Genomic DNA, 19087 nt, shown 5'->3' with positions numbered 1-19087 from the left:
TCGATACCACGTATTTACTGTTTGTTGTGACAACACTAAACCTAACCTATTCACATGTTTACTTCTGCTTTTTCGATGCATATACGAGTAGGTTAGGCAGGTCAGGTTTAGTATAACTGTCGCTACCTAGTCACTCGTGATACCACGATGAGCAAGTACAGTTAAAGTAGCGATACTACTTTCAACGACAATGAAAATAAAATATCGTACCTGCACGCCACACTTTTATTTGCTTGCTTATCTCTCATTCTATTTTACTAATTTATTAACGTCTTTCTCTATTCTCTTTATCTTTCCATTTCCTTCTTTTCTATTTATCCATTACAGGTGGAAATATGAAATGGCTCTGGGGTTCACACAACCTGTAATAAATAGGTACCTGGGGGCAACCCTGACAGGTAATGGCTGATCACATCACCTCCGCATATTCCTTTACGTCATGTTGCTGCGTGCAAGGGGATGGTAAAATTCCTATATATCCCATTACGCTTTACGTGCAACCCCCTTTACTTTCCGAAATCAGAATAATACGTATGATAGTTATTAATGGCCTCCCCGATGGCGTAGTAGTAGCCAAATCGCCTTGTAATCAATGGGTTTCGGCTTCGAGACACATAGCGAATGGGGTCCCACTTTAAATCATGGGTTCAGTTCAGCTTAGCTTATCTGTGTATAAAGTGGTGATCCTAAAAATTCGAAGCTACTGATTAAAAGACGTGGCCGCGGTGGCTCAGTCGGTAACGCGTCTGACTACCGTGCTAAAGGTCCCGGGTTCGATCCCCGGCCGGTTCAAATCCGGGAACTTTTCTAAAGTTGGAAGCGGCCTCGGCGCTCAGCCACCGTACCTGGGGGGTAAAGGCGGTCAGGGGCGCGATGCTGATCACATTACCCCCACTCACGACCGGATCAAGAAAGTGTGGGTCGTTACCCCCACACGCCTTCATGGCGTGGTGCTAAGCACAGGGGTGCACTTTACTTTTTTAAAAATTTACTGATTAAGACATCCCAAGGGGAGTCAAAATCCGAAAATTGTCTTAAAGCCGGATTAGTGACGTCATTGATTTGGTTTATTTTACTTCGCTTTTCTGCCATTTTTGACTAATCGCGAAGATAAGGGTGAGTGATGATATGATGAAGGGACACTCAAAAGGAGCACCCATGCCGGGATCCCTGGCGTCGCAGCGCTAACCACTCCGCCATGGAGTTCGGCTAGTGACGTCAAATTTGTCATCATAAAGAAAGTCTTGGAGAAGAAGAGAAGGGGTAAAACAGAAATGTTCAAGTATGAAGGAAGTATTACACGAAAGAACATATGATAAAATCTGAGAAAAGAAGAATGCTAGAAAGAAGATACGAGAAAAGAAAACGAGAGAGAAATGTTACCAATGAATGGTAGAAGGGAAGAATAAATGGGCAATTCTTCCTTATTCCAGCGACCCCCATTGACTGTACCTGTCACCCATGGCGAGGCACAGTATGCTACTTGTAAGATCTGACAAGCTTTATCGTTCTATGGAAGATCTACTTAAAATACAAGCACAGAAGAATTCATACGCGCAAATTAGTGACAGCTTTCTCTCTTTGCTGGAGTTATTTTCAGCTCCTTGGCGAACATTGACCTTTCGAACACAATCGATGCTCCCTCGCCAGGACACACTGAGTCAACCCCACGCTGCGATGAAGACAAGGTTCACAGGAACGAAGAAGTGCAACCACTTTGCTTATTCAAGAAGACAAAGTCTGCAAGTGTGAAACAAAACCTGGCAACAGTGACTCCACGCTGTGTAGCAGACGGCACTCCCTCATTGGTCCAGGAGCTGCAAGCCCTCGTTATGGCGGGAATCACAACACGTCAGACCAAACAGTCTCAAGTTTAGGGGGGTGAAAGTGTAACAATTCGTTCAGTAACCCCTTCAGGTGGGAGTCGCGTCCTTGCACCTAGGATTTTCGTCTTGTGCGATGGCGCACACAAAATGCAGGTAAATTGTTTTATTTTCTTGAGTTTTTGCGTTGTTTTACCAAAGGTTTGAGTGATTGATTGGATCAGGTTATTTTACGTCGCTTTTCTGTCACTTTTGGCTAACCGCGACGATGAGGATGAGTGATGATAGAATGAACATCCAGGCGCTCAGGTCGAGATTTGAACCAGAGACCCCTAGCGTCGTAGCGCACTGTGCTAACAACTCTGCCACCGAATTCCGTGTTTTACTAAAGGAACTACCGTGGACTAACGTCCTGATCTATCATTTGTTACTTGAGGGTAAAAAGACTACCAGACTAATTAATAATAACGTAGCTTTATTCGGAGTGATTTATGCTACACACTGCTTAACATTCTTTCTTGTACTAAAAGAAAGAAGCGGTCGTTCTGGCCGGCTTTAGACGAAAGCATTTCCTTTAGCATTTTTGGTAGCATAAATGTTATGTAAAAGCTTCCAAAAATCTTATAGCAAATAGTACTCTACACGCAAGCATTTCATGTAACTTTTCGGCTAGCTTTTGCGATTACAATGTATAACATATACAGCATGAAAGGCACGTCGAGTTACACCATCTATGCTGAGTGCACCGTGTTTACATTTGAAACAACTAAAATATTGTTCTATACGTGTACAGTAAACGTTGTAAAGTATGTATTTAAGCAGCGCCATTGTTTTGTACCTAATAACGTTTTACACGAAACGTTATTCCTCTCGGTTGAATAGTTATCGGCTTTTAAAAATGTGAAGTGATACATTGTTTACATCTCACGTGGCCGCCATTACAACTGCACTCGTGACCTAGAGGTCGCTTCTGATTGGTTATGCTACGAAAAAATGCTACGGAAATAGTATGGGCGCTATCCTTGAGAAATGCTATGAAATATGCCATAAGAGTTTTTCGCTTTACACGGCGGGCGGAAATCGCTGCGAAAGCAGAGGTCCCGATTTCGAACCTCGGCAAGATGTAGTGTATCATTGTGTCTGTTCGGTCATTCTTCCTCAAGACGTAGAAAAAAACGACGAAAATAACCAAAATAAGAACAGCTCCGGGAGGCGTGTCAAAGAGATCTCCAGACCAGTAAAAAGAGTAAACATCCAGGTCCCTGTGATAATTGGTGTCGTATTGCAATCATAGGCGTAACTTGTCGGGGGCAAAGGAGGCACAAAGGTTATTTATTAAAATTTACAAGTTAATGGCACATTTGTTAACCTTCTGGGAACTGGTTAACAAAGTATATTGAGTTTTACGATTTTGACTCAATTTTTGTTATTTTGCGTCGCTTTTCTTACACTTTTGGCGAAACGCGACAGTGAGGAGGAGTGATATGAAATTGATGAAGGGACATTCACAAAGAACACCCATGCCAGGTTTCGAACCCGGCTCTCGTGGCATCTTAACGCTTTGTGCTAACCACTCCAGCAGGAGGTTGGCTGGAATTCTATGATATTGCAAATGGAACGGCTATTTAGTAAAATAGTCCTGGACGCTATATTATGGGATAGAAAAGTGAGTCCCAAGTTGGATTAAAATAATATTACTGTCAGTTTGCAAAAAAAAAATTAAATCTAAAAATTGTCTTGCTTGTTTGGCTCGCTGTATAACAGTTTCTTCAAGAGTCACATCAAGTTTACGAGTTATTGCCAGTGATGTGCCGTAGACTATAAGTTTATGTCTACATGCGTTGTCTACACGTAATCTACGCGCAGACTACATTGGGTTGTAGTTTACATAGACTACGTAGACAATCTAAATTGCATTAAAATTAATTTTCAAGGCTTTCATGAAAGGAAAGTGACGTTTTCAACTATATTGGTTCCTAACGAACGGAAAAGAATCCTATTTACAACAAAATTTCTCTTCTCTTCCATCATCAACTATGGAAGAAGATAAATAGTATGCAAGAAAACAACAGATGGCAGTCGTGAGCCAAGAGTGGTCTTTTTCCTATAAAACACTAGAATATTTCCTATATTAGGTTTCTTCCTAGGTGAGAAATTGTTCGAATTTGGAAGAAAGAGTATGAAAAGTTATCCTTACACATCAGCAACTTATAGGCAGTATAATTTTCTTTTAATTCCACGGCACCCTTTGCTATGTTATCATCTTTTGCCATGTTGTTAACATAGATTACGTAATCAACGTATATAAAATTGTCTACGTGTAGAATGTAGACTATCGTTGTTTACGCGTAGACGCACATCACTGGTTATTGCTTACATAGAGATAACAAGCGATTTGTTCATGATGTGATATACAAGGTATCGAGTGATGGCTAAAGGTTATTCAGTGATGTTTTGATGGATCGAAGGTATACACTGCTCCTGCATTAAAAGTATCCCTATTGATTAATATCAGTTATAAATGAAATTTCGTCATGGTGTTAAGTTCAATGCATTTGTATATGTGTTCTACACCTACAGTGTTGTTCTGCTAGAAACAATATGTACTACATTCACGATTTTCTGCATGTTGTAATAATTCTACATAATAGAGTGCATAGTAAAGTATTGTAAATTGCCCAATAGATCATAGAAAAAATGCCAACTATAAATTTAGAATTTGTGTTTACACTATGCGAAATTTGCTCAGACTCTAAGATTAGTTTGGCAAAACCAATTGTTTTGCCATTCTCAAAATTTAACCTAACCTAATTATTTTCCTTCTGATTATAGTTTGGCACAGCTATTTGTGAAACGTATATGCACAGGTAAAGCACGTAAACTCTTCTAAGCTTTTCAACTACCAGTTTTTTCTTCTTCTCCTTTTTTTTCATGCAACCAACGTTGAAATAAAATGGGTTATTTCTTTATAGAGCAATAATACGATAGTAATGATAGCGGAAGGATACAGACAATGCTCGTGAAAGAACTCAATGATTGGTTGTTATTTCTGGCGATTCGATATAATCAAACGTGATTAATATTTACTTCAGAAGAAAACTTTTTTAATAGTGTAAGCATGGACGTCCGCAGGATTTTTTCCAGGGAGGGGCAAGCAAGGTAATTTTTTTCCAGGGGGGCAAAGGACACATATTTTCCTCAAAAAACACTATTTCAGTCTGAAATTATCATGTTTCTTCAACGAATTTATAATAATTAACATAAATTACTGTGATTGAAATGAAGCTATGTGTGAAATACATAATTTTTAGGTACACATTCATTTTCCAGGAGGGCGTGGCCCCCCTTGCCCCCCCTTCCGGACGCCCATGAGTGTAAGGCGCACATATTGTCCTGAACGCAGAAATATCTGGCTCTGTTTTGCACTTGCATTGTAACCAAAGGATTTTTTTCACTACTCCCAACGTGCTGCATGGAGTATTGTATCTCATTGTTTACGATTTGCATAAATAAATAAGCTCGAAGCACACAAATGGAGGTCAAAGTCTCGTTACTCATTTGTTTGCAAATGACACAGTAAAGTCAATGAATGACACCAGCTGCCAAGTCATTTATGATCAACCTCGACATCAATATGCAAACAGTTAGGCCTACTTATTTAAGTTTGTCATTCTGGAAGCATTTTTAGCGGCTTGTAAGTCACATCGCATTTGTGTGGTGCTCATCCACAATATCTGAGCTGTGATTTTGTGTGGATTTTAAAGATTAGTGCCAGAGATTTCTGCGGATAAGATTAAACTTGGCTGCTCTCGACATGTGAATGCGAAAACTTGTCAATTCATGGCATCGTTCAAAATAACGAACGATTATAAACTAATGAAAAATAAAGCAATTTTATTCCAAATTTGATATATTCTTAGCAGTGGCGTGCCCAGGAATTTCGAAATGGATGGTCACATATACTTTTATTAGTAGGTTTTTTTTTTTTAATGGGTCAAAAGGGATTTTATATACCCCACCAACCCCCTCTTGGACACGCCATTCATCCTTAGGGATACTTTGCTACATGCATCATAACTGTTTTCAACTATTTTTCTAACTCTTACACATCTCGTTCAAGAAAAAGCTTTAAAATCTAGGGGGAAATTTTACTCATGAAGTGTGTTGTATGACTTCTCACTTAACAATCTTAATTTTGGAATTTTTTAAAACTATGGAACCATTTATTTCTTTCGTTTAAAATGGTAGAATATGAAAAACAACCTGGCTCCTGTGTTTTACAAGTGTTATTTTTCGATATATCTGTTATTCCGTTCAAATACGAACTCAATTTCTGTTATTAACCATGAAAATAACAAGCTTTCTGCTTGTAACTTGAGGTCGAGGTTCGACCCTTCCCCATGTAACGCATCTTCTGTAGCTATTTCTTTCCTTCTTTGGTGTCGTGACTTAACCTATCTCGGTCTCGTCTCGTAGTTGCAAATGCCGGTCTCGTTCTCGTTTCGGTATCCAAGGAAAAGTATCAATCTCGTCCAATCTCGAAAATACAAAAAATAAATAAATAACTAAAATAAAGATAATATTTTGCATATTAAATAACACAAATAAATAAAGTGTGTAGAGTGGACATTTTCGCATGCTTGACGTTCTAATGTGGAGTGGAATACATAAATATTAAAAAGCAAAGGGTCATCACCGTCTTTACTCACTATCTTCTCTATACGCAATGGGAGCTTCAAGAATTGAAAGAAACACCAAACAAACAGCTGACGTCCTCTACACCAGCATACCTTAAAATCCATTCCTTATGTAGGTTGCAAGAGAAAATTAGTGAAAATTGGGAAATTTTTACCTAGCAATATTTGTGCATTCCACTGTACTGGTTCCGAACGTGATGAGACTAGGAATTGGCAGCCTCTGTTTCGTTTTTCTGGCGTGTTGTCTCTTTGGCTGTGACTTTCGGCAGAATACCTTAATAACGGAAGCAGAATTATGATATCTGGAAATAAAGTTTAAAAAAAAAAGTGTTTTCATACGTAATAGATACTGTGCACTTTACTCTCTTGTCGAATCTACAACGAACTCTTGTCTGCAAAAACACGTGAAACGTGTGCAAGAGCTGAACTGTACATATTGAAAAACGTCACCAGATAGTCATAACATTAGACCGAACGTATTAACACGTACTAAATACATACTCGTTTGTCTCATTTGCAAAAGCGTAAACGATCTGAAGCACATTAAGTCGCCATTTAGTAGTTTTTTTATTCCTTTCCCTTTCATCAGTACATCACACCTGTGTTCTTTGAAAGCACAAAATTGCAGGTGCTACTGTGAACGCTGTGAAAGGGCCACGAGGGGAAGCATTATGTGAAAACAGGTTCCGCAAGCTGCTTTCAATGGATGGTTGGAAGAACATAATCCCATCCACAGCCTAGATTTATTGTTTGCTATCTGAAATTTGATGGTGCAAGGGAACAGTTTTTTGTGCTTGCCGTTAAAAGGAAAGCAGGCCCCTTAAAAAAGAAGAGTGGAAAAGCCAAAGATTGAAAATGTAATTACTAAGATACAGGTGCAACCACTGCAACGTAAATAACGTTGATACAGATAACACAAACAAACTGCATGCTTATTTCTTCTTCGCAGATGCAACTGGAGGAAAAAACTATGGATGTTGCGTGCAAAAAAAACTAATGATATTTACAATGATAAAATCGGTGTTTGCTTTTCCGAACTCTCCTTGCATTCATATGATAATGTTGCCGTCCAATATCTTGAAAACACTCAAAGCAAAAAAAAACTTGCTACGAAAAGTACAAGACTACGAAAGCATATCCTCCCATTGGTCAACTTTAAATCACATGACGTTAAGTACCTTGTACTTGCCTTCCTTTTAATATGTCTACGGTTCTCAACACGTTCTTTCTATTAGTAGGGCACAACAGCTTCATCGCAATGTACTAGCCTTTTTCCGGTGTGATAATAGATATCTATGTAATCAATAAAAATTATATAAGACATCTTTATGAAATTATAAGTTACTTTTTCGATACACTTCAAACGTTGGCAAAAGGTGAAACTAACTGCGAATATTATTAATATTGCTTATTAAAAACAACTGCTGCAAGTTGAATTTTATTTTCGGGTAAGGATTTCTTGCAAGAAAGTTTCGTAATATGTAAAATAATTGTGCATTAGTGAAGCAGGAAGAACTACAATCATGTGTTAATACTTTAAAGACACTGGTAGTGTTTGTAACCAAGAACATTGCATCATGGATAGAGAATAAATTGTTCAAATATGAAACTGGTATATCCCTGCCGTTCTTCGTTCCTTTCAGACCCCAGGTACAGTGGGATGCATAAGTATTACAAAACAAATTGTCCATCACCATGTTTAAGCACTTTGTTTTGCTCACTGAGAGCTTCAAGAAGCTGCTGACATCTGCACCAGTATACGTAAAAGTCATTCCTTAACAGGGGTGCCCATCCCCCCCCCCCCAAATCTTGTCATGCGTCCCTGTCCCTTAAGAAACTTAGGGTGCAACAGAAAAATAATGAAAATAATCATGGGCAATTTGCCGAGCAATACTTGTGCATCCAACTGTATTTTCTTTTCTTTGATGTCTGAGCATGTGCAAGTTTTGCTTTTACAGAAACAATATTGTGCCCAAATTGATCTTGTAACTGATACCGATTAATGCAATTATTCACTGAGAATGCTCATTCACTAAGATTTGGACATTTTTCTTATACTTTCAGATCGGAGTAAGGATGAAGAGAAGTTTTCCAGACCCCTTACGCCAGAGAGCAACAGATCTAGTTCTCCTTCAAACAGCGAAACTCCAAGTCCGAAACAAGCTGAAGTGGCCCCTTCTACACCGCGCCGCTTCATATCATCAATTCTTGGAGGTGACGTTCCTTACGGAAGCCGATGGCACATCCCGACTCGAGCAGAGAGGAAAGAGTATGTGTCGGTGACTGTAGCTCCGAAACCAGCGGTTCTTCCTCCACCAGCGAAGCCTGCAGTACGTTGCCAGCAGGTGTCAGTCATCCAGAGAACTCCAGCGACACCCTCAAAGGAGCTGGGCCCTCCAGGACGTCCCTTCCCTGTCCCGCACAGAGAGATGGAACCTGTGCAAGAAGCCCCAATAGACTATCACATACCAAAGAACAGTAGGAAACCTGACGTGAAGGAAGAAGCAAAGCAAAGTGGCAAGACGGTTCCGATCAACACTTCTTCCAATAACACATCGTCATCATCATCATCACCTTCCTCTTCGTCATCTGGTAACGGCTCTTCTTCCAGTCCTCAATCGTCTTCTGCATCCTCAATGTCGACACATTCCTCAGGTTACGGTGGTGGAGGAGGAGGTGGAATGGGGATGCAGCCAGGAGGGGGTGGCGGTATGGGAGGTGGAAGGCAGAATTATGGTCCCAGTAGTCCTCCTACAGGATCTCTACCACCATTCTACGAGTCGCTCAAGAACAACTACATGGCACCCATGCACATGGAGTGCGACACCGGACAAGGAAATACATACGACACTCTCAGAAGTCCCAAGCAGTATCAGATGCTTCAAAATGCATCCTACGGATTAGTTAACGGTAATCTAGATGACACGGGCTATACGCCAAAAATTCCCTCACAGCCAGAGCCGCGGGATCAAGGAGGGTCGCCAATTTATGAAAATGGAGTTCGGATTAAATATGACCCGGACCAACTTCCGACCTCCAGCGACCCTCTTCCCCCGGTCCACATTATAGGTGGTGGTAATGGTTTAGGTGGAGGTGGCTACATGCAGAGGTATAATGATACCCAGCGATTCGACGGGCTGGACAGTACAGATCCAATGATGGACATATCTGCAGCCGATCCATTGCAGTTCACTGCTACGCTAACATTTTCAAGTCCGTCCGACCATGCCTTGCTGGAGAGTCTGTCAGACGCTGCAGACCTCTTCCTGCAGAGGATCGATCCAGGGCACGACCCACTCGCTTCGCCCCCTGAACCTCCACCAATCCCTAATGCCATTGAGCCTTCCGTCCAAGCCTTCCCCGAGCACTGCCAAAATGTTCTCTCACGAGTCTTTGACACGTCACGCAACTATGCAGCACCGAACCACTTCATGAAGATGTTCCAGGACACTAGCAACACAAACAACAACAACTCCAACAACTCCAACGGATACCACAACATCCCAAAGGAACGGCCAGAACTTGCACTGCACATATCTCACTCCCAGTCACATCAACAGCAAATACCCTCACCACATGAACAACAACAGCAGCAGCAGCAGCAGCAGCAGCAGCAGCAGCAGCATCAACAACAAATGCAACAGCATATGCAGCAACAACCACATATGCAACAGCTTCAGATACAGGTACAAGTGCAAAATGGACAGAACCAGCAACAACCTCATCCATCACCTCTTTTGTCACCTGGGTTGTCATTCGCTGGAAGTGGCTTGGATCTCACCCCTACCTCTCTGGACTCACCCACAATGTCCCTCGCCTCACCCGATAGTGTGGACAATCCAGACACTCCAGGAAGTGTTGGAAGCCATGGGAGAAGAGATTCAGGGTCCAGTTCCGTTGCAGGAGACATCAGCAATATCCCATCACTGCAAGTTCGAGTGTCCATTCTGCAGCAGAGAGTAAGTATTTTGTCTTTCCTTATGTCCTTTAATTCACTTGTTTAATTTTAAATTGAGCGCTTTAAATAATTGAAAAGGATTTACTCTCTGAGTATAATTTATTTTTCTCTCTTAACTTTTACAAATTATGAGTTTAAATAAATAATCCACAGCAAGATTTTGTTTTACCTCTGATAACACACTGTATTAAACATAAAACTGCATTAATACGCAAACAGTACACCTTACCTTACAACTGCTTATGTTTTATCCATATCTCCATCCAGGAACAGTACACTTATTGGAATATTCGCATCACATGATTGTTTTCATTCTTTTTCATTCCTCTTTCTACCTCTCTAAGCACTTCAACTTTCTTATCTAATGTTAAGCTACTGTATGCTCCACGTTTCGACATTGTGACTCCACTAAAACACACAGACAAGTGACCCCTTCTGTCCGGCTACCCTCTTCCCTTCTCAACTTGTTTCTGAGAGGGTGAAGGTCACATTCCCACAAACAAAAGCTCTGGGGATTCCCACTGCCCTCTCTTATCTGCTGTTGGCACGTCTGTTAACTATAAAAACAACCTTTTCAAGAAGAAAAGGGGGACCAGAATCATCTGTTGGAATTTCTTATGTAGCAACCACTTTGGTCTTTCTTGGAAATATTTATGTTAAATTATTGGAAACCTGACTTCGAATTAACCAAATTTAACCTTTAAAATTCGAATTAAGTAGTCATTTTTAACATTGTTTTAGATAGGGGTTTCAAGGGGAATGTGCTTTTGTTCTAATTATCCAAGTCCGAATTAAAGAACACTGTATCTACTTAATTCCCACCAAAAATTGCCATAAAAAGCTGCGACCTACAAAAAGATATACACTTAATAGTTCGCAGCTTGAGAATTGAACAGTATATATGAAAATAAATTTTCATTCTTTTCTCAACATTTGACGTTCCTCTTGTACAATTATCACTTCATCAGTTTGATAAATAATACAAAAATAACTATTGTATTAATATTTCCCATTCTCAGATGAATGAAAATTCAGAGCATGGGAGCGATGTATTGCAAGAAACCCATTATTTTTTTGGTACAGTTGGTTAGTAACATGTTACTTCTTAGATAACACGTTACCAAGATTACATGAGGAATTGTAATAGTACTTTATTCTTTTACTTGTGTTCCCTTGATAAATTCAAAACTCTAGTATTTATTTTACAAAACAAAAGTTCTACTTGGAGAACATGTCATTATTGCATGATAAAGTACTGGTATCTGTAATGCATTCCATTTTTTTTTATCAATGCTTGTGTTACATTATCAGATAAAGCAATTATCCACTGCAAACATTTGCAAAAATATGACAATATCTTCCAGAAAGTAATTATTTCTCCTTTGTATTGTTCCAGCTGGGTTTACCCGGGGACGTACCAATTGAATTCGTAAATGGCGGACATGGAATCAAGAATCCACTGGCAAACCATGAACGACCACCAGGAGAACCAGAGAAAATGCCTCCTGCAATCTGCGAAGATGACCCATCTAAGTTTGTGTGCAGGATTTGTTCCAAGATGTTTAGTCTTCAAAGACTTCTAAACAGACATATGAAATGCCACAGCGATGTGAAGAGGTATCTTTGTACATTCTGCGGAAAAGGATTCAATGATACATTCGATCTAAAAAGACACACCAGAACACATACAGGTAAGTTTTAAGATAAGGCATGGCATCTTTATCCTTTTTAGCTCCTTTTGGATTACTTTCCATCACTACTATAATTGTTGAAGAAAAATGCTGAATTTAAACATTGAGAAACACAAGAAATAGTTAACGTATTATTTTTGTAACTTATTTCATGTTAACAATAAATTAATAATGACACAACCTGATTATTCTACAGCCCATGTAAGGCCTGGGCCTCTTGAACAATTTCAGCCCAATCATATATTTTTGTTCATCCTACAGTGTTCCCAATAAGGACTATATATTCAACATAATCTCAACTGATCTGCGATTATCCAAGAAAATATATCTGGTTCTATAGACAAAACTCTTAGGAGTTTATTTCTTCTTACTTTACGAAGTATATCCCTCTCCACTCTTTTTAGCATTTCTTCATCTATGGTTTCCATTGACTTGGCTTGTAAGTGATACTTGTGCTCTATACATACATACATATTTCTTTCAAGTTTGCTATGCTGTTTCACTTTTAAGGGTTACAGAACATTCTTTTCACACATACACCACTGGTGGTCATCAGATTCTACAAAAGCACCCTACAGTTGAATTAAGAATATCAGAAATGTTTTTAACATACAAAATTAATACACCATTGACAGTGTTAGATATGAACCCATGAGTATTTATTATGTATAGGTAATAAAAGTAAACCCATAGATCAATAGATTTTAAAGAGATATCTATCACTGCCACTGTGTTTTCTCAATTGCTAGGGCTTTTTTATAGTGCATGCACCTTGACAAATATGCCATGGCAGGAAAATATTTTTTTTAAATAATTAATTTCTGGATTGTTACTGTAGAATATTTTTTAATGCTTTTGTAATGTCTTATTTCCTCGTGTTTTCATCTTGGCAAATTGTCTATTCATGTTCTTGAGCCTTGTCATTTTATGATGACGATATAATTATACATTGTGCTAAAGTTCTTAGTTTTTACATATTCTTCCTTCTTTCTTTTTAGGTGTTCGTCCATATAAGTGCAATCTATGTGAGAAGTCTTTTACGCAAAGGTGTTCTCTCGAGTCCCATTGTCTCAAGGTTCATGGTGTTCAACATCAGTATGCCTATAAGGAGAGGCGATCAAAGGTAAGCATTAAGAAGAAGCCAAAGTAGTGCACTCTAGTGAATTCTGAAAATACGAACTATTAAAGTGTATATCAGAGATTTATCCACACACACCTAACACCCACTCAAAATTTCCTCAATACCACATAAATTTTTCACAATTCATGGTGTCTTTGACTCTAAATTTCATTTTATACTCCCCTAAACCTGTAGACAGTAATTGTTACCATCTGCTGTAATGCTATTTTTATAATATCCCAACTAAGAATAATATGTAACATATTTAAATTTTCATTGCATATTCAAAATGCGGTGTATTTAAGAAACTAGTGTAGAAAAAAATTCTTGTAAATATGCACTTCATTTGCCTTATGTGAACACAGAATTTTTAAATTAAATTGCCTTCATGCCAAAACCATTAAATAAATTGTTAATAATAAAATGCACGAGTATATCATATCTTCAGGCTCCTTTGATGAAGAAAACAATGAACTCTAAGAAAATGCATTTCAGTTTGTTTATATTTAAGTTATTTAACATTAGCTGGCTTGGTGGCCAGGCACGTGAAGTGGTTGACTTTCGGTCTCACTACGTAAAGTTCCCAGGTTTGTGTCCCAAACTTACCACATGTGTACTTTGTGAGTGTACCTTCATCATGTTTATGTAATCATCACTCATTCTCATAGCCAGAAGTGGCAGAAAGGCAATGCTAAAAAACATTAATTTTCCACCCTTTTCTGTTAATTATGGCATTAAAACGATGAATAATGATTAAATGAAAGAAATGAACCAGGGCTTAAACTAGACTGCGGAACTTGGTGGGGGGGAGGGAGTGGGGGTAAAATTTAGAGCTGATCACGCTGTGCACTCAGCCACGATTTGTTTGTTTGATTTGTTTCTAAGTCCACTTGATGCACTGGAAGGATACTGGGACTGGACCTACAGTTTAAAGTGGGATTCAAACTACTTTGTGACTCCACAGGGTATCAAACCAGGAACCCCTTGATTACAAGGTGCACTCAGCCACAAAAGTGTCAAAATGTATGTCATGTCATTGAAAATAACTGATTTGGATACTTGTTATGAGGTGCAATGCAGCATGATCAATGAACTTCTTTTCTGTTTCAGATGTACGTGTGTGAAGAATGTGGACACACGACTGGGGAACCAGAAGTTCACTATGTTCATCTGAAGGAAAACCACCCATACAGCCCAGCGCTACTTAAGTTTTATGACAAGAGGCACTTTAAGTTTACAAATAGCAATTTTGCCAACATGCTCCTTCAAGTGAGATCGTGAATAAGTCAGTGAACATAGGACTCTTTTAAAACTTTCTTGTGGGAATGACTTTCTGTCCACCTCCGAGTACGGTGTCATTTCTCCTGTCATGGTGGTGCAAGTGCTAGAATGGCACGATACAATATGTGATGTTGTGTGTTAAATATTTCTTAAATCCAACTCATGCTATTAAATAAATATTTTTTGAGGCTTGTAAACGTTTCTCAAATGTTAGTTATCTCTATAGATGAGTACTCAAAACACAATACTTGTTTGCAATGTTATATAAGTAATTGTTGAGTCAAATATTTTATTGTTAATAATTTTTGCAACTGTCACTCAGGTCATAATGTGTAATGAATTTTAATTAACACAAAATAAAGAACGAACGAGTATTATCAACAAGAATTACATGTGTATATATATTTTTATATGTTACAGAATGTGGACATATTTTGATTGACACAGTTGTTAGTATGTGAGGTGTAAGACTATTTCATAACACAAGGATTGATTGATTTGGTTTATATTTCAAAACACAATTAATTTGGTATAACAAGCATAAGAATTATGCAATTTGATTCCACACATGCAATAAATTTTACAATCTTACTGCACTATTTGTACAAACAAAATGAAAAATAGTTATTGCAATAATACCATGACAGAACTACACACATACACACATAGGGATGAATAATTAGGTTTTGCAATTTTAAAGCATGTATTTATTGTACACTGCTGCACATATAAGAGGGTGTTATCTGGAAAATGAATGTTATTGGACATAATGTTCCTCACACAAAATATATTGCAGTTAAGTTTTGTTTAAGGAAGTCAGAATCATATAAGCTAAATATATATTATATATGCTATACTAACAGAAGACTGAAATTATAGAAAGAATTATGGGGAAAAATTGAGCACAGGCCACAAGAAAAGAATGATTGATCTCAAAATGTGCACGCAACAAGAAGCAGACTTTGGATAAACTTTGAGTGCATTTCCATAGTCCAGCAGGCAATGCATTTCAAATATATATTATTGATAACAGCATCTTAAAAATCAATTATAAGTTAATAGCCCAGATACAGGTAAATGGGTTGACTGGTACTTGTGTACAGTAATAGCGAATATTTATTCAATATAAGGATGAGAGTAAGGCAAGCATTGTAATAAATGTGAAACAATAATGTTATAAACAGTGACTTGCCTAAGTGTGTCTGTGAGAGTGTATGCTGTCAAGATCTTTTTTTCTCGTAGCATAGGTCTTTCCACAAATTGCACCATTATCAATTAAAGTAAACAGGTGTAAAAGTAGTCTATAATTATTATATTAATGATTTATTGTGATTACAAGATAAATTACTACTATTGTCTAGGTACCTGTGATATCAAATATTCAAGTACAAGCTAAGCGGTAGCTGGTGTTTTCGGTAGGTGTTTGTTGGGATGGTTGCAAAGGTATATTTTTTCAGTTTAGATACTACGGGTCATTACGAACAAACTGAAAACACTCTTAGATGGGAAATGGTATTCGAGCAACTGCAATAGTTACGCATCACAATCTTCTCTATTTGGATTTTGACCAAGAAAATGATTTTAAAAAGTGTGTCCGAGCATGTCCCAACTATTACTCGTATTGCAACTGAGGATAGGACTGTGTTCTTGGTGCTGTGAATCTTTCTACATTTTTTAGGATATTATTTTAATCATTTTCATTATTATATTACATGGTGCAATCCTGTTCCTTGCGTGTCTTAACAAAATTGGAATGCATTCCCCATGCAACTTGTAACAACCAAAAAAGGGTGATTTCTCAAATCAGGCAATAAGTGCAATTGTTAGATGCTTCCATGAAGAGCTTACACATTAATTGTGGACTAATTTTAAATGTCAAATCGCAATATATAGCTTAAATTATAGAAATATCTTAGGGGGGGTTGCATAATTAGTCTTTTTTCCAGGGTGAATAGCTATCTCAAGGGAGTTTCGCAATACATTCAAGATTTCTGGGTGAAAGAAAGCTGTGGTCAATTTCAACCCTTTCTTGAAGACTATTTTGGAGATGAATAAAGAATTATCATTGTCTCTCTTTCATTAAAATAAATTTATTTTATCTGTTTCTTGCATGAACGTGGTCACTTATCTTTACGACACTTTCAGGTGGTTTGCATTGGTATTCTAATCCCCATTTGTTATTGTTATTTGTTGGAATTGTATAATGTGCTGTATTTTTGTACATATAAACAATGTTTAGTCATATTTCATGTAGAGGTGCTGTTCTGCTGCCTATGTACTTTGGGTTGCCAGTAATTTTTACATTCAGTATTTTCATCCTTATTTAATGGTTCATCTCATTCTTAATGTTTATATTGGCCTTACTGAGAGATTATTGTGAGTGTATGCGTGTACATAAAGAGAGACTGAAATAAAAGGCAAGGTAATTTAATGACTATTTCTCTTATTTTCCTGATTCTGCCTGAGAGTAAATTTGGATCTATTGATTTAATTTAGAGCCTGTTTTTTTTTTTTTTTTTAGCTTTACCAGCACATGCAGTTGCATTAAACATAAAATGTCAATGAATTACACAAACAGAATACCAATATTTCAATTGATTCTACATATTTGTAGTGTATTAAATGCAAATTCTGGGGTTACCCTATTTTCGACATAGCTTGCTTCAAAAAAAGGCTATTGTTATGAAAAACGTGACATAGAAACTAGTGCAGAGTTTGGTATAAAAATATTAAAAAATGAGGGAATGTTCAGGATGAAACATTCATTCTTTAAGCAAAAATTCAAACCTAGGATCAATGATTTATCCCTAATCTAAACTTGATTTCATGTTTGGGGAATAAAAGACGAGGTTTATAATAATTAAACATAAGTGAGTTACTAACAAAAGTCAGCCCAGCAGTGAAGTTTTTCCTTGCCACTTATTTGTAATGTTCCAGTGTGAATGGTGGTAGGGGCCACTGAAAACAATAGAACCTTTACGAATAAGATGTGCTAAAAAAGTTAGCAAATTGCTTCTATGTATGTGTGTATTAAACTACCACATCTTTCATTCCCAGAAACATACTTAATATGTTTGTAATATTTGCTAAAAAGTAGTGAAAGATACGAATTTAATGGAAGGCTTCTCATTTTTGTTATCCACACATTCAACGTAAGAGCTTGTTGAACTGTTTTCAGAAGTTCATATCAACAGCTTATAAATATTCAGAGAATTTAAATATTGCTTCCATAAAAACAGCTTGTTTGCATAATGCGACTTTTAGACAAATTAGTTTCTCAAAATGCAACACTCATGGATAAAAAAAATACTACTAACCAGGGTTGGCCCGGGTGGGCCCGTCCCAGTCTTCCCCATACGGTTTTTTTCAGAAAAACCCAGTCAAAGAGTGCATTTTTTTTTCAGAAAATGTTTTAAATTATTGCTTTAAATACTTGTGAGGTTCTACAATTATCATTACTTTTTGGAAAACCAGTAGCGGCTCGTGCCTAAAATAACAGGTGAAGAAGTATATTTATAGGCAATGAAAACAAATAGTAAGTGGCAGTGCCCCCCCCCAATTTAAAACGTCTTTTTTGTCTTCATCCGTCCATCTGGAAAATGGTGTCTGCAACAAATTACACACTAAGTCATTTACTGGGTTCATTGTAGAAACCACAGCTCAACACATGAACACAACACACGATAGGAAACGCGAAACACACACGCGGAACAAGATCTCGCGAGAACGCGAAGATTTTGCCACAAGCACTGGATGCGATGTTTTCTCCGACGAGAGAACTGCTTCATCTAGAAGGCGACACCCGTTCAAGGCCAACGCTAGGTGACGTCACCGTTGCCATGACAACCGGCTAAGTTTTCCGCAACCTAGCGGTGTTTGCTCTTGGGTTGGGACGAACTCAATACGTGCGTAGCGCCGAGTGGCGTGTTATTTGAGTATTATCGTGTGCGTTCTGCTGGGAAATAGTTTAATTTAACAAGCAAATGAAAAATGTCAATATTAATTTGAAAATTAGGTGAAAACATCTGCACTTGTTGCACTTGGCCAGCCGCCACTGTGGAAAACATGTATAGAAAAGGCTTAGGAGAGCTTATAATACTAAAAATAATGAATTTAATACAAGCCAGTGGGTTTTTTCAGGCTATTTTCCTCAAATCCTGCTAGAAATGTACTTTTAACACAAATTAAAAGATTATATATCCAAGAAACAAAAAAGAAAGTGCCAGAATTTTTTAGATAAATAGTTTGCATTGATTGATGCAGCATACTTGAACAAAACTTATAATATTGAAATGTGGGAGTATTTTGGTTATCAGTCACTTGCTTATGTGGGGGAAACCATAGTCATACTGTAGTTTCAACTGTGATGGTCAATTGATACAATAATTTTTTGCATGTTTAAGCATTACAAGGGAAAACTGAGAACATTGTATTGAAATGTTAATTGTGGCATAATTAAATCGGAACACTCTTTAAATGATTCTTCTCATCCTAATGGGTTGCTTGCCTATACAGTA

General features: G+C 37.8%; 1 protein-coding gene across 1 annotated transcript in view; it reads left to right on the top strand.

The window, feature by feature from the left end:
- Positions 1-17001, top strand: part of ovo (transcriptional regulator ovo) — a 56976-nt gene extending 39975 nt beyond the window's left edge. Inside the window, exons 2-5 of the mRNA XM_083134168.1 lie at positions 8585-10479; positions 11875-12169; positions 13168-13292; positions 14400-17001. Coding sequence (XP_082990294.1) covers positions 8585-10479; positions 11875-12169; positions 13168-13292; positions 14400-14570 — 2486 coding nt within the window. The 3' untranslated portion in view covers positions 14571-17001. The remainder of the gene's footprint in view (positions 1-8584; positions 10480-11874; positions 12170-13167; positions 13293-14399) is intronic.
- The last annotated feature ends 2086 nt before the right edge of the window (positions 17002-19087 follow it).

Source organism: Lepisma saccharinum, chromosome 13 (genome assembly GCF_977018435.1).
Source record: "Lepisma saccharinum chromosome 13, izLepSacc3.1, whole genome shotgun sequence".
NCBI classification, from domain to species: Eukaryota; Metazoa; Arthropoda; class Insecta; order Zygentoma; family Lepismatidae; genus Lepisma; species Lepisma saccharinum.
This window is presented reverse-complemented; position numbering and strand designations above follow the sequence as displayed.